The sequence below is a fragment of the Neovison vison genome, chromosome 7 (assembly GCF_020171115.1).
Source record: "Neovison vison isolate M4711 chromosome 7, ASM_NN_V1, whole genome shotgun sequence".
In the NCBI taxonomy this organism is placed as follows: domain Eukaryota; kingdom Metazoa; phylum Chordata; class Mammalia; order Carnivora; family Mustelidae; genus Neogale; species Neogale vison.
In genome coordinates, this window is record NC_058097.1 from 3,137,010 (window position 1) to 3,156,778 (window position 19,769).

The 19,769-nt window shown below is 56.6% G+C and overlaps 2 protein-coding genes across 5 annotated transcripts in view; one reads left to right on the forward strand and one right to left on the reverse strand.

Annotated features, from left to right (window-relative positions):
* The first annotated feature begins 984 nt into the window (after nucleotides 1–984).
* On the forward strand, nucleotides 985–14,260 carry GINS2 (GINS complex subunit 2). Its single transcript, XM_044255614.1, has 5 exons — nucleotides 985–1,164; nucleotides 1,651–1,765; nucleotides 10,149–10,248; nucleotides 13,357–13,483; nucleotides 13,957–14,260. The coding sequence occupies exons 1-5, from the start codon at nucleotides 1,075–1,077 to the stop codon at nucleotides 14,080–14,082; spliced, it is 558 nt and encodes a 185-aa protein (XP_044111549.1). The 5' UTR covers nucleotides 985–1,074; the 3' UTR covers nucleotides 14,083–14,260.
* Nucleotides 14,261–16,087: 1,827 nt separating this feature from the next.
* Nucleotides 16,088–19,769, reverse strand: part of GSE1 (Gse1 coiled-coil protein) — a 388,875-nt gene continuing 385,193 nt past the window's right edge. For all 4 annotated transcript variants that reach the window (XM_044255618.1, XM_044255616.1, XM_044255617.1 and 1 more), the window contains one exon: nucleotides 16,088–19,655. In XM_044255618.1, the coding sequence (XP_044111553.1) occupies nucleotides 19,521–19,655 (135 nt within the window). In that variant the 3' untranslated portion in view covers nucleotides 16,088–19,520. The remainder of the gene's footprint in view (nucleotides 19,656–19,769) is intronic.

A 19,769-nucleotide genomic window follows, 5' to 3' on the forward strand; every position in this document is an offset into this window, starting at 1 on the left:
TGGCCCTGGTTAAAATTCCGTTTTCTGTCCTCGCCCCAGACCCCTGACTTAGAATTCTCCAGAAGTATGCACGTTTCTTTCTTCTCTTTTTTAAAATTTTTTTTATTTGAGAGAGAGAAAGAGAGAGAGAGCACAAGCGGGTGCCGGGGCAGAGGGAGAAGCAGGCTCCGCGCTGAGCAGGGGCCTGATGCTGTGGGAATCCATCCCAGGACCCTGAGATGATGACCTGACTCAAAGGTAGAGGCTTAACCCCCTGAGCCGCCCGGCCGTGTGCATGTCAACGCTCACAGCCCGCTGGGGGCTCCGACCCAGGAGAGGGGGTGAGCCTCCGGAGTGGCGGGGCAGACAGAGCCCCCATCAGCTGGCGCCGCAGCCCTGCGAAACTGCCCCTTCCAGAGCCAGCTGCGGGGTCGGCCAGACCACACTCTCGGGGTTTGAATCGGAAGGTGTGCGTGGGCCGGGGGGTCCCTGTACAGACTCCAGCCGGGTGTAGGGAGACGCAGAAGATGGCGAGGTGAAGGCAAGCAAGGCCTCCGCGGCCCTGACCTAAGCATAAATGCATTGACTCGTGGCCCGGTGCGGGACCCAGTGCCCACGTGCCCCGGACTGCACCCGCAGCCTGACTCCTTGGAGGCGCCCGGGACCGGCGAAGGGGCACGCAAGGGTGGAGACAGGGCCAGCCGGACCGACAGCGCCAGGTGCACCGCGCGGTGCCCCGCCCACGAGAGGAGCGCGGCGGGGGCGGGGCCGGACCGTGGGAGGGGCGGGGGTCGGGCCTGTCCCGAGGAGGATGGAGCGCGGACGCTATGGGGCGTGGTCTGCTCGGCCTCGTTGGCGTTCGCCAATCCGTGCGCTAGAAGAGGCCATGGTCCCCGCCTCCCGCCGCCACGGGGAGAGCGTCGCGTTGCTATTGGCTGGCCTATGTGCCGGCCTGTTGCTATAGGCTTCTTCCGCCGGGCGGGGGGCGGGCCGGCACGTTGGCGGGAAAGTTGCGGCGGCGGTGCCGACCCTCACGCCGCGGCTAGTGAGGGGCGGCCGGCGGCGACGGGTCCCGGGCGGGTCGCTGTGGCCGGCATGGACGCGGCGGAGGTGGAGTTTCTGGCCGAGAAGGAGCTGGTCACCGTCATCCCCAACTTCAGCCTAGACAAGATCTACCTCATCGGGGTGAGGGCAGGGGCCGGCCATTTGGCTCCGGCCGCCGCGCGCGGGGAGGCGGTCGTGGGGGTGGGGGGCGTCCGCGGACCCCGGCCCGGCCTCTGACCCGCCGAGGGGTCGGCGGAGTCCCTGACGGGGGAGGCAGAGCGGGCGCGGGAGGGCTGGGGGGCGACCCCGAGTGGAGGGGGTACGGGGGGTCAGAGCGGGGGCGGAGCACGGGGTGGGGGCTGGGTGAGAGCCGGGGCGGGCGCGGGGCGGACCAGGCCGGCGTCTCCGGGCTCTCGCGGCGGGAAACCGGGCTCAGGTGGGCCGGCCGGGTGTGCGGCGGGGCCGGCTCGGGTCGGGACCGCGGGCTCCCTGGGCCTGCGCCCGCGGCCGGACTTTGTTTTCCGTCGGGTCCAGCTCGCGCGGCGCCTGCCCCCGGTGGGCCGGCCGCCGTCCCGCAGGGCGTCGCGTCGCGTGTGGTCTCACCCGGACTGGGTTTCCCTTCCGCAGGGGGAGCTGGGGCCCTTCCACCCGGGCCTACCCGTGCGCGTGCCGCTGTGGCTGGCCATGACCCTGAAGCAGAGGCAGAAGTGTCGGCTGCTGCCGCCCGAGTGGATGGACGTGGGTGAGGACCGGGCTGGGGCGGGCGCGTGGCAGCCTCCCCGGGGGCGCGAGCCGGGCCTCTGGCGCTCCGCGTCCGCCGCTGGTCGGCTGAGGGTCAGGGGCGGCTGGAGCGTCGCCTCTTGGTCTGCGCACCGCTGCGACGAATGTCATGTCGGCTTGAGGCGTCCACACCAAATGTCGCGCAGGTTTGGGTTTTAAGATATTCCAGCTTGCGGGGCGCCTGGGTGGCTCAGTGGGTTAAAGCCTCTGCCTTCTGCTCGGGTCATGGTCCCAGGGTCATGGTCCCAGGGTCCTGGGATCGAGCCCTGCATCGGGCTCTGCTCAGCAGGGAGCCTGCTTCCTCTCCTCTCTCTCTCTCTCTCTGCCTACCTGTGATCTCTGTCAAACAAATAAATTAAAAAATCTTAAAAAAAAAAAAAGATATTCCAGCTTGCTTTAAAATCAGGAATATTGGGGCGCCTAGGTGGCTCGGTTGGTTAAGCGTGGGGACCTGGGAGGAGTCCCACGTTGGGCTCTCTGCTCTGCGGAGAGCCTGCCTTTCCTTCTCCCTGCTCTTGCGTGCTCTCTCTCTCTCAAAACCTTTTTTTTTTTTTTTTTTTAAAGATTTTAGTTGAAAGACGGAGCAAGCAACAGAGCACAAGCTGGAGGAGGGGCAGAGGGACAGGGAGCCCGATGCGGGATTCGATCCCAGGACCCTGGGATCATGACCTGAGCCAAACGCAGCCACCTAACCCTCTGAGCCACTCAGGTGTCCCAAATAAAAATTTAAAAAAAAAAAAATTTAAAAAAATAAAATTAAGTGCATGTGGGGCACCTGGCTGGCCCAGTGGGTTAAGTATCTGCCTTTGGCTCAGGTCATGACCCCAGGGTCCTGGGTTTGAACCCACAAGGTTGGGGGGGGTGGTCCTTGCTCAGTAGAGAGCCTGTTTCTCCCTCTCCCTCCGCCTCCTGGTCATGCTTTCTCTCTCTCGGTCAAATAAATAAATAACGTCTTAAAAATTAAAATAAAAACAATTAAAAATAGTGTAGAGTTTTGAAGAAGCATTTTTTTTTAAACATTTAAAAATAATTATATTGGGGTGCCTGTCTGCCTCAGGACAGCACACAACCCTGGCCCTTAGGGTCGTGAGTGACCTCGGGGTTGTAAGTTTGAGCCCCATGTGTAGCATGTTAAGGAGCAGAGTCTCTCACAGTGTACAGAACACATGAAAGCAAGGCATCGTCCAAACAAGGGAATAGTATTCAGCCATGTGACGAAATGACGTCCTGCTCAGGCTGCAGTTGAAGGAACTTAGGACACATGCTAAGTGGAAGAAAAGAAAAGGCATGAAGATCACCTACAACCCTGAATATACTAAGAACTATTGAATTGTACTCTTTTTTTTAAGATTGATTTATTTTAGAGGGAGCAAGAGCTGGGGGACAGAGAACCTAAAGCAGAGACTCAGCAATGAGCCCAGAGCCTGATGCAGGCCTCTGTCCCGTGACCTTGAGATCATGACCTGAGCCGAAATCAAGAGTTGGATGCTTAATGGACCGTGCCTCTGAGGCACCCCTGAATTGTACATCTTATTTATTTTTTAAAAATATTTTATATATTTGACAGAGACACGGCGAGAGAGGGAACACAAGCAGGGGGAGTGGGAGAGGGAGAAGCAGGCTTCTGGCCGAGCAGGGAGCCCGATGGGCTGGATCCCAGGACCTGGGGATCATGACCCGAGTGGAAGGTGGATGCTTAAGGACTGAGCCCCCCAGGCGCCCCTGAATTGTACATTCTTAAATGAGTGAATAGTATGGTGCATTAATTAGGCATCAATAATAAAATGATGGGAGCACCTGGGTACCTGGGGTAGCTCAGTTGGTTAAGTGTCTGTCTTTGGCTTAGGTCATGATCTCGGTCCTGGGATCGAGCCCTAAAGTAGACTCAGTGCTGACCGGGGAGTCTGCTGCTCCCTCTAACTCTGCCTCTCCCCGCCACTCCTGTGCACAAGGACTCTCTTAGATCTTTAAAATAGAAAATAATGTATCAGCAGTGCAGACAGACTTTATCCTGAGCCTTCACAGTCTTCCTATCTCGGAGACGAAAGTGGTTCATTATAGCAAAGGAACATTGATTTTACTTGGAAGGGGCGGGGGGAATGTAGCATTTGAAAAGCCTCTGAGTGATTTTGATTATCCACTCCCAACTGGGAATCTGCTGGGGGTACCTCTTCCCTGGAAGCAATGTCATTTTGGGACCACTGGGTGGCTGAGTCGGTTAAACGTCTGCCTTCACCCAGGTCATCATCTCGGGGTCCTGTGATCTAGTCCTATATCGGGCTCCCTGCTCAACAGGCAGCCTGCTTCTCCCCCTGCCTGCAGATCCCTGTACCTGTGCTTTCTCTCCCTTTCTCTCTTTTTATCTCTCTCTCTTGCTCTCTATTAAATAAATGAAATCTCTAAGGAAAAAAAAAAGCAGGGACACTATGAGCTAGGCCCTGAAATACAGTTTCAGAAGGACCGCCGGGCATTTTCCCCTTCTGGTCCGAAAAGGGGTGGGCGGTGGCCTTGGCACGTCTGCGGCAAAGGGAAGCTCCCAATCCTTTTGCTGAGGGGCTCTGGCAGGGCGCCCCGCCAGGTCTGGCTGTTAGCACGACATCTCCTTCTGGCCGTTTTGGCCCGTCCACGCTGAAGGTGATGGGGGTGAGAGCCTGTCTCCTCGCAGGCCAGTCAGAAAAGTGGGGAGAGTGAGCCCGAGCTTTCTCACGGCCGGGGTCATGCTGCGTGGGCAGTGCTGAACCTCTCTGGCTGGTCTGTAGAGCGTGGCTGGGAGCCTGCCGCCCTCTGCTGTGCCGGGAGAGGGGTGGCTCTGCCTGCTCTGGTCCTGTGAATGGAGTCCCCGAGTAAGTCTGTTTTTGTCTCTTGACTTCTCTTTGTTTTTTTTTTTTTGTCTGTTTGTTTCAAGATTTATTTATTTATTTGTCCAAGACAGATCACAAGGAGGCAGGGAGAGAGAGGGGGAAGCAAGCTCCCCGCTGAGCAGAGAGCCCGATGTGGGGCTCGATCCCAGGACCCTGGGCTCATGACCTGAGCCGAGGGCAGTTTCGTTGCTTTTAAGGATCTTACTTATTTGACAAGCACAAGCAGGGGAGCAACAGGGAGAGGGAGAGCAGACCCCGCTAAGCAAGGGAGCCCAACTTGGGGCTCCATCCCAGAACCCTGGGGTCATGACTGGAGCTGAAGGCAGACACTTAACCGGCTGAGCCACCTAGCCGTCCCTGGTTTGTTTTTGTATTTGTTTTTTTGAGATTTGTGGATTTGGGAGAGGGCGCCCTTGTGAGTGGGGGAAGGGCAGATGGAGAGCCTCTCCAAGCAGACTCCCACTGAGCTCGGAGCCCCCCACCCCATGACCCAGGGAGCATGACCTGAGCTGAAATCATGAATCGGGTGCTCAACACTGAGCCCCCCAGAAGCGGCGCTGGCACTGGCTTTGGGATCATTCCTGTGGCTACAGGTAGCGCTACACAGTCTTCTGCTGCCCAGCGCTGTGTCACTTGCGGCCTCCCCTTCCCCCCCGCCGGGTCACCCATTCTTCGGCCGCTGGCTACTTGACGGCTTCCCATTTCTGGCTGTGGCTAGTGAGGCTGTTGGGAACATTCCCGTCTAGGTCAGCTTGTGGATACTTGTTACTTCTCTTGGATAAATACGCAGGGTCATAGGGCAGACCGTGCTTGGCTGTGTAGGGACTGCCTCCCAGCCCTCCGGAGCGCATGAGCTGTTCCGACCCCGCTGAGACGTGGGAGAGCTCCCAGCCGCACATCTGGCCAGCGCGGGTGACCTCCGTCTGCTGGATTCAGCGCAGGCGCTGTTTCATGCTCTGGCTTAGGTGCTAGGAAGGAACCTGCCAGCCGCGCGGAGAAGCTGTGTGTGGGGAGAGGGCAGCGGGCCGTTTCCAGGCCGCGAGTGGTGTGGTCGCTGCTGGAGGAGAGCTCCCGTGGTTGGAGTCTCGGTGTGGTGTTGGGTTTTTTTTTAATTTTTTTTTAAGATTTTGTTTATTTATTTGACAGAGATCACAGGTAGGCAGAGGGGCAGGCAGAGAGAGAGGAGGAAGCAGGCTCCCCACTGAGCAGAGAGCCCGATGCAGGGCTTGGTCCAAGGACCCTGGGATCATGATCTGAGCCAAAGGCAGAGGCTTAACCCACTGGGCCACCCAGGCGCCCCGTCTCGGTGTGTTTTGAAGGGAGAATCCGCAGGATTTGCTGAAGGACGGACCATGGGATCTGAGAGGAGACTGAAGAGTGACAGGCAGGTCGCTGGCCGAACTGCGGAAAGACACAGAGTTGCTGCCTCCTGGGCGGGGGAGGCTGTAGGAGCATGAGGGCTGGGGAGGGACCAGAAGCTGGGGTTTGTCACCCCGGAGGTGCCTAGCAGATACCTGGGTGGAAGGGTCGTGGGCCGGAGTGTTTGGTCAGGAAGTCGGTGAAGGGGCTTACCTGGGGATATGCAAGTGTGAAGTCCTCACGAGTGCGTTGATGGTATTGAATTGAAGCGGGAGGACATGGGGTGGGGTATGGGTTTCGGCGGTAAAGCGGGCTGGGTCTGAGCTCTATACCGCAGTGCCGAGCGCGGTCAGGACCGCCCAGAGGTATCCGAGGTGAGGACTCAGGGTGGCGTTCCAGAAATCAAGTGATAGATATCCTCCGAGAAGCAGTCATCTTTTTTTTTTTTTTTTTTAAGATTTTATTTATTTATTTGACAGGCAGAGATCACAAGTAGGCAGAGAGGCAGAGAGAGGAGGAAGCAGGCTCCCTGCTGAGCAGAGAGCCCGATGCGGGACTCGATCCCAGGACCCTGGGATCATGACCTGAGCTGAAGGCAGAGGCTTTAACCTGCTGAGCCACCCAGGCGCCCCAGGAGTCATCTTTTTGAGGTCAAGGACGAATGGTTACTGTTGAGGAGAGATGGAACCACTGGGCGTGGCTGAGCAGAGGTCATGGGCCCTGGCGTTGACTGGCGTGGGTTGGGGGGAGGACAGGCACCCACGCGAGTGGTCGATGAAAGGAAGTTAACTTTTTAAAAAATGGTTTGGGGGCGCCTGGGTGGCTCCCGTCGTTGAGCATCTGCCTTCAGCTCGGGTCATGGTCCTGGGGTCCTGGGATCGAGCCCTGCATTGAGCTCCCAGCTCAGCACGAGGCCTGCGTCTCCCTCTCCCACTTCCCCTGCTTGTGTTCCCTCTCTCGCTGGGTCTCTGTCAAATAAATACAATCTTAAAAAAATGATGGTTTGGTAGCTGGCGTTGGGAGGGTTTTTTTTTTAAGATTTTATTTTTTAGGGACACCTGGGTGGCTCAGTGGGTTGAGCGGCTGCCTGCGGCTTGGGTCATGGTCCTGGAGTCCTGGGATCGAGCCCCACATCGGGCTCCCTGCTGGCAGGCAGTCTGCTTCTCCCTCTGACCCTCCCCCTTCTCAGACTTTCTCTCTCTCTCTCGTTCTTGCTCTCTCTCAAATAAAAAAGTCTTTAAAAAAATTTTTATTTTTTTAAATCTAAAAAATTTTATCTAAACTCAGTTAATTAACATAGTGTAGTAGTAGTTTCTGAGGTAGAGGTCGGTGTTCATCAGGCATGTGGAACACCCGGTGCTCATCCATCCTGTAGTCACCCTGTTCGCCTGTCCCCACGCCCCCCTCCTCTCCAGCAGCCCTCACTTTGTTTCCGGTAGCTAAGAGTCTCTTACGGTTTGTCTCACCCTCCGATTTCGTCTTACTTTACTTTCCCTTCCCCTATGATCCTCTGTTTTGTTTCTTAAATTCCACATATGAGTAAAATTATATGACTTTTGTCTTTCTCTGACATGTTTACTTAGTAAGGTTTTATTTATTTATATTTATTTAAACAGGTTTTTAAAAGATTGTATTCACTCATTTGTCAGCACACAAGGAGGGGGAGCAGCAGGCTCCCCACTGAGCAAGGCCGCCCACCATGTGGGCCTTGATACCAGGACTCTGGGATGATGACTTTAGGCAAACGCAGATGCTTAACCGACTGAGCCACCCAGGTGTCCCTTATTTATTTATTTTAACGATTTTATTTATTGAGGGGCACCTGAGGTTCAGTTGTTGAGCATCTGCCTTCAGCTCAGGTCATGATCCTGGGGTCCTGGGATCGAGCCTCACATCAGGCTCCTGCTCAGTGGGAAGCCTGCTTCTCCCTCTCCCACTTTCCCTGCTTGTGTTCCCTCTCTTGTGGTCTCTCTCTGTCAAATAAATGAATAAAATCTTTAAAAAAATTTTTGTTTAGGGGCGCCTGGGTGGCTCAGTGGGTTAAAGCCTCTGCCTTCAGCTCAGGTCATGATCCCAGGGTCCTGGGATCGAGCCCCGCATCGGGCTCTCTGCTCAGCAGGGAGCCTGCTTCCTCCTCTCTCTCTCTGCCTGCCTCTCTGCCTACTTGTGATCTCTCTGTGTCAAATAAATAAATAAAATCTTTAAAAAAAATAAAATTTTGTTTATTGAGAAGGAGACAGCAGAGTGAGCGTGAGCTGGCGGGGAGGGGCAGTGGGAGAGGGAGAAACAGGCTGCCCACTGAGCAGAGAGCCTGATGCGGGGCTGGATCGCAGGACCCTGGGATCATGACCTGAGCCGAAGACAGGTGCTTAGCCAACTGACTCACCCAGGAGCCCATATTTATTTATTTTTATTTTTTTAAAGATTTTATTTATTTGAGAGACCAAGTGAGCAAGGGAGAGAGCACATGAAGCAGGGGCAGAGGGAGAGAAGACGACTCGCTGCTTATTGGGGATCCTGACTCGGGGCTGGATTCTAGGCCCCTGAGCTCATGACCTGAGCTGAGATCAAGAGTCAGGGGCTCAGCCGACTGAGCCAGGCGCCCCTAGGATTTTCTTCAGGTGGAAGATGTTGCAGGGAGCTGATGGGATGGTTAAGTAGTGAGGCACAACCAGCTTGAGTGAGAGACTGGGGTGGTGGTCTGTGCTGGTCGGAGAGGAGTTCCAGAACACACCCGGAGGGGTGTCCATTGCGCACGGGGCCAAGTGTGGAGGGGCGGTGTGCTGGCAGCTGGCAGGAGCGTGCATGCTCTCAAAGGGCATTGGGGAAGAGCGGGCGTGTGAAGGGAGCAGGGCAGTAGATTGGGTTCGGCATGGCACCAAGGGCCCCTGAGGAGGGGCCCAGCGCTGAAAGCCCGCTCCCCCCACCCCCAGCACAGTAGTGAGTGTGTCCCTTAACTTCAGTGGCCGGTCCAGATCCAGGACTTTCTCAGACCCGTGAGACAAGGAGAGAGGGGACCTGCTGCTGGGTGGAATTGGGACTCCACTGCAGGATTCTAGATGCTGGGCTCAGGCCCTCTGTGATCCACATCTCACCCCCAGGCTTAGAGGGGCTGTGGTTTATGTCCTCTTGGTTCCCTCTGAACAAGGGTTCACCAGTGTATAAGTACGTTTCTCCAGTCACTGGTTACTTTCATCCCCTTTTGTATTTGATAGAATGCTGTCTTTTTCCCCTAGAAAAGAACTTCTGACTCCGACACGGTTTCTCCAGTATTATATCCTGCAGGCCAGAGCAGCAACACAACTAGAATTTTTTTTTTAAGATTTTATTTATTTATTGGACAGACAGAGATCACAAGTAGGCAGAGAGGCAGGCAGAGAGAGAGGAGGAAGCAGGCTCCCTGTCAAGCAGAGAGCCCAATGCGAGGCTCAATCCCAGGACCCCGAGATCATGATCTGAGCTGAAGGCAGAGGCTTAACTCACTGAGCCACCCAGGCACACCAATGCCAACAAGAAATTACCAACTTCTATAAGAAAAACTTTTTTTTTTTAAGATTTTATTTATTTATTGGACAGAGAGCATAAGCAGGCAGAGCGGCAGGCAGAGAGGGAGAAGCAGGCCCCCCGCTGAGCAGGGAGCCCGACGCAGGATTCGATCCCACTACCCTGAGATCATGACCCAAGCCGAAGGCAAACGTCTCACCAACTGAGCCACCCAGGCACCCTCCCAGTAAGAGAAACTTTTGAGGAAATGGGTCCTGAATCATCTAGTGATATGTTATTCCAAAAAAGTGTTTTTTTCCTGGGGCACCTGGGTGGCTCAGTGGGTTAAGCCTCTGACTTTGGCTCAGGTCATGATCCCAGGGACCTGGGCCGCTTCGGGCTCTCTGCTCAGTGAGGAGCCTGCTTCCTCCTCTCTCTCTCTGCCGGCCTCTCTGCCTGCTTGTGATCTCTGTCTGTCCAATAAATAAAATCTTAAAAAAGAAAAAAGTAAAAAAAAAAAAAAAAGTGTTTTCTCTGTTTTTGTTAGTTGATCCAACAGGTAATAGACCTTGGTAAATCTGGAAAGCTTCAACAAATATTTGGGTATGGTAATAGTAAAATGTATACGTTTCTCAATTTCAGAGAAGTTGGAGAAGATCAGGGAGCATGAACGACAGGAAGAAACCTTCACCCCCATGCCCAGCCCTTACTACATGGAACTCACCAAACTCCTGCTGAATCAGTAAGTGCAGAGCCGCGTGGGAGGCAGAGCTCCTGACACTCAGCCCTGACCCTGTCTCTCCTTCCTATTCCGTGTTCGACTCCAAGGTGAGGGCTGGCCCGGCCCCCAGCTCCTGGGTCCGTAGCCCGGGAGGCGCTCACATGCTCGCACCCTTTTGCCTGGGCTCTCCCATCTGTCCTTCCCTTCCCAGCCCTCCTGCTCCTAGGGAATTCCTCGCCGCTCAATCGCTTGACCTTGGACACTAGTGAGTCTCTGTTATCCTCTCTAACCTTCTTAACCGCAGCTCTGTTTCACGGGTGAGGCTTTACCCTCCGGTCTTCACTATGCACGCGTGAGTTCTGGCACGTGTTTCACAGGAAAGGCCGGAGGTTCCCGCTTGCTCCGAGCCCTGGCCGTGATGAAAGCCCACGGTGGCAGCACGTGCGGGGCAGCAGCGTACTGCTTCCCGTGTTCAGTTCGGGCTCCCCACTGGCTTTGATTCCCCTCCACGTTGCAGCCAGAGTGGACTTTTTAAAGATGGGGCTGCCCCGTGGCGCGTCTGTGCCTTGGAGCCTGTGCAGGGTCGGGGCCACGGTCCTCTTGGCGGCATGCGGGGCTCTGCCTAGGCGGACTCCCTCTGCCTTCCTCTGTGGCTCCGATGGGCTTCCCCCTGCTGCTCTGGGTTCTGGGCCCACATTGGCCTCTTCCCCTTCCATATACCAGGGTCCTCTGGGCTTTCGTACACCGTGTCCTCTGTCCAGTTTGCCCGTCTGTTGTCTGTTCGTCCTTTGGCTTCGCCTGACTGGGGCTCTTTCACAGGTTAAGGGTGCCTGTCCTCCTGGGAGCTCTGTAGCCCCCGCGCCTTTTGTCACCAGTAATCTTCTAATCGCTAGTCGCCCCCCCCCGCCCCCAAGTTCTAAAGGGCACGGACCGGCACGCCTGGGCGGCTCAGTCGGTGAAGTGTCTGATTCTTGATTTTTGGCTCAGGTCATGGTCTCGGGCTTGTGCAGTTGAGCCCATGTCAGCATCCACGCTGGGCACGAAGCCTGCTTGAGAGTCCATGTGTCCCCACTATTAGATCATGCTGGCATGCAGCCCTAGTGCCTGACGGCGTCATTGAAGGGATCCCAGGCTCGGAGGAGGGAAGATGCACTGCAGAAGAGGACGCTGTGGGGAGAAGCGGGGACGCGTGAACGGGCACACTCGTTCGGGCGAGCGGAGCGGTTGGGGTTGATGTAGGCCAGGTAGGGCGTCGGGGAGCTGAGGCCGTTCCTCTGCGGCTGCATGTTCTGGGGACGGTGGCTGGCTGGGGCGTGTCGTTTGACGAAGTGGAGAGCCTTCTGTGGCAGCGGGACTTGGAAGGGAAGACATGGCGGCAGAGGTGAGGGGCCTGTTCACCTTCAGTTTTGGGGGTTCAGGATCTTACGCGTGTAGTTCCTGTCGGAACTTCGGTTTTGTGATCCTTTGTAGCTCGTTTGGCCAAGGGACCCACTTTCGCCTTTGTCCTGCACATCCGTTAACAAATCGACGGTCCTTTGTTCCTGAACATGTGGTTCAGAGTATCAGACCCAAATGTTTGGATCCTAAGTATAACCTGCTACGTAGCTCCTAAGTATAACCCGTCACGTAGCTCATAGCCCTGGACCCCCTGCTGCTCAGTACGAACTGTTTTCAGCAGGGAGAGAGGCCGTTTCCACTCTCCCAGCGTGCCCGGCAATGGGCCGTGTTAGCTTCTGCTTTCATCTTGTGTTTTGTCTTTTCCTTCAAAGCTTAGTTGAAAATACGGCTCACAACAAGGGGCACTGAACGGCTCAGTCCGCTGCGTGTCTGACTCTTGGTTTCAGCTCAGGTCTTGACCTCCGGGTTGTGAGTTCAAGCCCCACACTGGGTTCCACGCTGGGTGTGAGCCTCCTTCAAATCAAAACAAAACACTAGAATGGCCTAGAAGGATCCAAAACGCAGCTCACCACAGGACGGCTGTCACACCGACCCTCGCTGACTCCTGTTCAGACTTTTACCCAGAATTCACTGGGTGGCGGGATGCTCGGTTATACTAATTTGCAGTTTATCCTGTGGTTTCTGTAAGTGGACTTGTGTTTCCTCTGCGGAGTGATGTGGTGCTCCCTTCAGAGTGTGCTGGAGGATAGAAATGCCCTGAATGTGGAGCACAGAGCCCGGCATGGAGCTGTAGTCTTTCCCCGGGGGGTGTAAGCCCTCGGGTCAATGACGTGGGAGCAATGGCAGTCGTGACCTCTGAGCCAGCCCTTGGAGCAGGTTCCTTCAAGATGGAGATTCTGCAGCACAGAACACTCGGTCACCCCAGGAGGAGGATGTCCGACTCCGTGCTTGTCCTCTGAAGTCGGTGTCGCAGCCGCTGTGAGCCGCTTAACGTGAGCGCAGACGGCGGTGTGGATCGTGCTGGAGTTGGGTTTTTTTTTTTTTAAAGGTTTTATTTATTTATTTGACAGATAGAGATCACAAGCGGGCAGAGAGGCAGGCAGAGAGAGAGAGGAGGAAGCAGGCTCCCTGCTGAGCAGAGAGCTCGACGTGGGGCTCGATCCCAGGACCCTGGGATCATGACCTGAGCCGAAGGCAGAGGCTTTAACCCACTGAGCCACCCAGGCGCCCCTGGAGTTGGGTTTTTTTTTAGCATTTTATTCATTTGAGAGAGGGAGATAGCCACAGACCTAGCAAGAGAGCACAAGTGTGGGGGAGAGGGAGATGCCGACTCCCTGCTGAGCAGGGAGCCCCGTGCAGGGCTTGGTCTCGGGACCGCCAGGCTCGGTCATGCCCCCCGCCGAAGGCCGCTGTTCAACCGATTGAGACACGCAGGCGTCCCCACGGCTGAGTTTTCTTGGCACCAAGCTTAACTGCTAAAATTTTTACATTTTAAAATTGAAAACAAAGGAACACACATTTTGCTTGTGTTTTCAAAAGTCCTGTCCACTTGGAGGGCTCCTGGCTGGCTCAGCCAGAGGAGGCCGCGACCCCTGACCTTGGGGCTGCGAGTCTGGGCCCCACCTTCACTGAGGGACCTGCCGACACCAGAACACAGGCCAATTACCCCTGGTTGTCGCATTACTTTACCAAGTGCCCCCCCACGTGATCTGTCGCCCTGCTCTTCTGTAGCGCTTCGGACAATATTCCCAAAGCAGACGAGATCCGGACCCTGGTGAAGGACGTGTGGGACACTCGTATGGCCAAGCTGCGGGTGTCCGCCGACAGCTTCGTGAGGCAGCAGGAGGCACATGCCAAGGTAGGCGCGCGCAGGGCGGGGGCTCGGGCCTCCTGTGGCCGCTGGCCCTTCCCGCGTGCCCCCAAAGCCTGGGGCTGCCGGTGGGAGCCAGCGAGTGGTCCCCGCGCCCCGTCTGCTCGGACCGCTGCCAGTAGGGATTCCTAGCTGTGCCCGGCCTACATGACTAAACCAAAACCAAAACCCCATTATTCATTGGCTACTCACTTTTATTCCGTAGATCGTACTTTTTTTTTTTTTTTTAAGATTATTTATTTGAGAGAGTGAGGGAGAACATGAGCAAGGAGAAGGTCAGAGGGAGAAGCAGACTCCCCGTGGAGCTAGGAGCCCGATGCAAGACGCGATCCCGGGACTCTGGGATCATGACCTGAGCCAAAGGCAGTCGTCCAATTAACTGAGCCACCTAGGCGTCCCCATAGATCGTACATTTTGTCAAATCAGACCCTCAACCGGGTTGGTCTTCTCTTGTGTTTCAGCTGGACAACCTGACCTTGATGGAGATCAACACGAGTGGGGCTTTCCTCACGCGAGCGCTCGATCACATGTACAAACTGCGCACGAACCTGCAGCCTGCTCAGGGCGCGCCGTCCCAGGACTTCTAGAGAAGGGCCCGGCCCGCGGCGAAGGCTGGTCGCTTGCGCTTGTGCGCCTGCCGGCCGGAGGCTTACCGGATGCTGTGTGAGCGCGAGACCCGACAGAGGTACTGTGATCTCCGGGGTTCTAGATCCCTTTCTGGATGTACGAAAAGCTGTCATGAAACAAGGAGTGGTTCATAACGTTGCTGGGAAGCAACAGGTTTGTGCTTGGTCCTTGAGACGGTCTCGTCCCAGCTCTGTCTGTGAGAGCCGCGTTCGTTTGTGGGGGAAGGACGCAGCTTGGGCAAAACGAGTTACCTTCCCGGCAGAGCCTGCGGTCTCCTGCCAGGTGTCCTGTGGGGGAACAGTCAGTGACCTTGAGGGGTGTTTTCTGAGAGAGAGACAGTGGGAGTGGCGAGGTGGCCCTGGGCTTTTTCTCCTTTTCTGATCCCGATCTCTCGGGCTAAATTTGGACCCCCCAGAGTTCGTTCACACACAGAAGGACGGCAGATGAGCGGCAGACGTTGACTGGGTTTGCCATAGGAGCCCCCAAAGACGGACCCCCCCAGACCCTGCGTGGGGTTTTCTGCCCTGCACTGCCGCCGAGGGCAGGGAGCGAGTCCCGTGGCCGGAAGGGTCTGACTGACCACATGGGGATGTGGGGCAGGAAGGGGTGCCCTTTACACTGACACTGGGGGGCGCCTCTCGTCCCTGGGCTGCTGCGGGTCAGGGTGTAGCGGATTTTTGTCAGGAGGAAAGACAGGAACTCCCTGGCTGCTTCACGCACAGCCGCCAGCACGAGCAGCACCAGAACTGGCCAGACGGGCAGGTTCACGACCAACTGGCCTCCTTCAGTGGAAACAGATGGTCACTGATGTTCCTTACCCCGGGAAGGCGACGCTGCCTTCTCTGAGAGAGAAATGCCGGGGAAACTAGCCGCAACGGACAAGACCACACCAGATGTCACCTTTGTATTTGGATTCAGAACCCATTTGCTGGTGGCAGGACGACTGGCAGGACTCAGGGCTCCGGGCTCCTTGGGTTACGCAAAGGGAAAACCGACCCGAACACTGACACGCGAACAGCCTTTGAGGGGAGAGACCCTAGGAGAGCAGCACAAGGAACCCCAGGGAATGAAGGAGTCACGGGGACTGCAGAAGCCAAGGCTGGTGCTGGCGAACAGCTCGGGACTGGGAGACGGGGGCGAAGATTCCGCAGGGACCCGACCTGTGGGGCCGCAGAGCTCTCCCGTTCGTAACAGCTAGAGAAAGGCCTGGGACGAGCGAGCGGTCCGGGTTGTGTGAGGCTGGAGTCCGGCTGCTGGGGGCGGGGGCGGGAGTCGGGCCCGTAGCGCGGCTCTTGAGGGACGGACAGGGAGACCTGGCTGGAGGCAGCAGCGTCTCAACGGAGGAGGGTCCGTTCCCAGGAGAAGCTCTTCTCAGTTGTAGTGGTTGGAATTGCCCTGGAAGTGACCTGACCTTGACAGCAGGAACGATGGTCTATCGAGTCCTAGAGGGACGGAAGCGCTGGCGGCCCGCTGGGTGTGTCAGAGGCACCGCCAAGCACGGGCTCCCTCTGGAGTGAGCGCGCACGGTCGCCTGAGCCTCGGGACAGCTTCTGGGTTTTGCCCTTCGGTGTTCAAAGCCCAGCTCCCCCCTGCTCTGCAGACACGTTTTCTCCGTCCCAGATGGTCAGGCCGCTGTCCCTCCGGAAACGGCTCGGGTCGTTCTTTGAACACCGAAGGGCCAGACTCAAGCACCCAGTCCCCGTCCTGTAAGAGGATGGTTCTGGAGGGTCGTTTCGGATGGTGGGACTTGCCTTTCCACCTGGGGACTCTGCCAGAATGAAACTACATGGCACGGAGGAGGGTCCAGGGACCCTCGAGCTCCCCCCACCTCAAACCCTTGTGCTCCTGAAACCGGGCGAAGCCGCTGGCCAGCGGACCTCGTGTCTGACGGGGGAGGCTCCGTGGCAGCTCTTCTCCCCCACCCGCCACTGTGGCCCTGTCAGAACAAAGATTTTCCTCTTAACGTGATGTAGGAAGATTTTATTTTTTTGGATGTTGTCAGAAATTACAGGAATATATTCATAAATATCTAATTACTACATTCAACAAATAATATTACAATACAGTTAATTCAAACAAGTACACTTAGAACAGGTTTAATTTCACAGCATCTAAACCGCCCCCAGGGTGACCGAGGCTTTCCTCTTCCCTCCCGTGTGCTGGTTCTGCTGCTGTCCCTGAAGCACAGGGCACACACCAAGTGACAACCAGTTAGCGCGGTCTTCCTCGGGTCAAGGCGGAGATCAGAGTCTCGCTCGAGCGCTGGATCAGACAGCTGGGACAGACAGACAGACCACGGCGGGCGGGGAGGAAGCCAGAGCTGGTTTCCTTGGGGAGAGCGGGGATGGCTGCTAAGCGGCTAAGGCGCACCTACGGGGACAGGATGGGCTTGTGCTGACCCCTCCCTCTTGTGGGAGATCCTTGGAATTTCCTACTTAAAAACAGCTCGGAGGATCTGGGGGTGTATGTAGGGTTTTTGAGATTTGGCAGCGTGACTGAGCTACTTGAGGCAAATACCGTTCCTCATACGCACTTGAGATTTGTGTCGTAGTTCTCGGCCGCCGCCCGTGTGCGCGCCCTTTCCTATTCCTGGGAATTTCCTCACGGGTGTTCGCTGTCGGACGCTCAACACCAAGTAGGTGCTGAGCCTGTGCTTTCTGCTGGCGAGACCGGCAGGTCCCATCTCGCCACTTGTCTGGGACGGTGGACCGGGACCCTGTTTTAGGTCCATTTGGCTAATTATGCGAAACAGAACATTTCCAAGGGAGGTTCTGTAGCGCCGAGTTGGGGTGGGGGGGCTCTGGTCTGCTTCTAGTGACCTGACTGCACGTGGAGCCCCACACCGGGGCTTCGCGGGGTGCCCTTTGGGACAGACGGCAGGGGCGGTGGGCAGGCGGGGCCGCGAGGCGGGAGCTCACGGAACAGGGACGGGCAGCGCAGCCACTCTGGAGCCAGTGTGCTGTGCTGCTCCTAAGCCCCGTGGGACCCGGCCTCACAGAAAGCTCCAGAGATTGTGTGTCAGATTGCACACCCGAACCACAGAGGCTCGGGTGCCGCTGTGCGGTCCGCGTCCTCAGAGAACGACCATGTGGACACTGGCTGGGCGCCAGGTCTTAGTGGGACACTGTTTTCTAAAGATGATTCCTTGCTCTGAGTCTTCACACTACCTGACGGGTTAGTTCTGATTGTCTTATTACAGATCAAGAGCGGGAGGCAGAGGGACAGGAGGGGGGCAGGGGCAAGGTGGCGGTTTCCGTTGGAAGGGACAGGGGCAGTGCCGGCTCAGGGACACAGGGTGTGCCCGCGCACACGGACCTCTTGGGTGCTGCCTCCCTTTACCCCAGGACCTCGCCCAGTGTGGAGAACCACCGCGCCCCCTGGCTGGTGAGGGGCTGGGCGGGGCTGGGCTGGGCTCCCTGTTGGTTCTGGCTGTTGCCCCGCTGATGAGCGGGCCTTTCCTGCTGAGATCGGACTCTCCAGTGGCAGACCTGCAGTAGCGAGCCGACTCGGGACTCCGTACTTGCTTCCCCTGCCTGGCAGCTGCGCTCCCTGCGCACGCCCGTCCCCACCTGTGCCACTGCTGCTCTCCCTGTCCTTGCCGGGGAGGCGGCCCCCAGAACAGACCTTCATTCTCTTCAAGTCATTTTTGTGGTGAGGAAGGCGCTTGTTGACTGCTGATAATACTGGCGGCACTTCTTGTCTGAGTTTGCTAATAACTGGAAGATTCTTGGCAGACGCACAAAGCAAACGGTGTGGGGACAGATAGAGCAACACAGTGCCATCTGCCAGCAAGCTGTTCCGCACAGCTGAGGTCTAGGGCTGGGGGCGCGGCCGCTGATCGCGGCACGGAGCCTTCCTGAAGGTCGGCCAGCCTGTCCCCTGACCCAGGGTGAAGGGGACAGCGGCCATGAGGATTCTTGCCTCCACCCCCACCCCCCGACAGACCAACCGCTGGCTGCGCTGGCCTCTGGCTTGGGCTGGATTCCCTGTTGGAGAGACTAGACGCTGCCTGAGTGAGCCGTGGTGGGGCTGGAGGGGGGACACGCTGCTCTGCACGGAGATGGCGGTGCCGCTTCCTGGCCGCTCCTGTGCTCCTGACAGCTCAAGAGGAGTTCAGCTCAGACGTGGCTTACCCTACTTTTTAGGCTTTTACAAAGCTTTGCATCTAGATAAAGCTTCTAAAGTTTCTACTTTGCACCTGTTCTCAGACTGCTGTAGGACACCCTACACGGAGCTGTAGGCTCCCTCCCTGACCAGGCCTTTCCCCGGAGCCGCACGCGCACGCAGGGTCCTGCTTGCCCCCGCCTGGGGCCAAACCCCTCCTCAGCAGCACCAGGTGCTTCTTGCGGCCCGGAGCCGGGCGGGGACAGGAGCAGGAGCAGCACGTGGCTTTCTACCTCACCTTCCCGTGCGACTCAAAATGAAGTGAGCGGTAGGCGCCAGTGGTAAGCTCTTTTACTTTTCTTCTTCTTTAATTTTTAAAAACACTTCAATATTTTAATGTCCTGACCAGCAGCAGTACAAACACTAAAAGCAAGTTTTTTTGCCCAGAAAAACGAAAGCAAAAAAACAAAACCCCCAAACAGGAAAACAAACAAAAATCCCCCCAGACCACATATTAAAAATGGCAGGCTTTTTATAACAATAAAGTAATAAAAACATACAAAACTTTGTTTTTTAATATATATACACAGTACAAGGCTGAAGCACCTTTGACTTTTCTCTCAAAATTTACGTCTGTATGAAAACACAGCCCCGTGCAGGAGCGGCCAGCGGGCGCGAGCGCGTGTGCACGGGGCTCTGCGCGTCCCCGTTCGCCGACGTGCGCTGGAGCCGAGCTGTTCCGGGGAGAAGCCTGTGCGTGAGGCTTCGGGACTGCTGCTCTGTGCGCTCCCAGGACCCGCAGCTTCGGAAATTTCGCAGAAAAGTAACACAGATAAGCCCTTTACCGGAGACGCGGCCCACCTTCTTCCCGCTGAAGCGGGTCCCGGTCCTGGGGAGGAGAGAGGCTGAGCGGGGTCTCGGGGCACGCGGGCCGGCCACACCAGGGACGCAGTCGGGCGCCCGGGGCCGCCGGTGCTGGAGCTTAGTGTTGGTACGGGAGCCTTCGCTTTCAGATCCAGAAAGAATGCCGGGGGAAGGGTGAAACCACCTTCAGGAGAAAGAACTAGGGGCGTCCTAGTCGGCGGCTCGCTGGCGGACAAAGGGGACTCAGCTGCATCGAAGTCCAGGCGAGTCAGTTCTGGAGCCTGGAACCCTTTGCTTCATGCATGGCACATTCTCGTGGTTTTTTTTTTTTTTAAGCTTCAAACCTCCCAGTGAAAAATATTAAATATTCAAGGTAATAAAATAGATAATATTTCTATACTATAGGTTCGGCCTAGTGCAAGGGAAACCGTCACCTAGGATATCCCTTAAAGTAGCCTCTAGGCCAGTGCATGGCAGGCAACGCAAGGCACTTCCTCAAGTGGTCCAGTTCGGCCTGGAGCCGCTCCCTCTCCGACACGACCTTCTGCTTCTGGCTCCTCAGCTCCTGCACAGGGAGACTTGGGTCAGACGTTCCCTCCAGGGCAGGGGTGGGGGTGCAGCGGGCGTGCTCTGGGGGCCGTGAGGGAAGGAGCACCTTCCCGGCTCCAGAAACCCTCAC

Bases quoted from the DNA above. Each gene is read 5' to 3' on its own strand.
- GINS2 (XM_044255614.1), top strand. From the start codon at position 1,075: ATGGACGCGGCGGAGGTGGAGTTTCTGGCCGAGAAGGAGCTGGTCACC. The intron at 1,766-10,148 runs GTGAGGACCGGG...TCTCAATTTCAG, and splicing joins GCCCGAGTGGATGGACGTGG to AGAAGTTGGAGAAGATCAGG. The intron at 13,484-13,956 runs GTAGGCGCGCGC...CTTGTGTTTCAG, and splicing joins AGCAGGAGGCACATGCCAAG to CTGGACAACCTGACCTTGAT.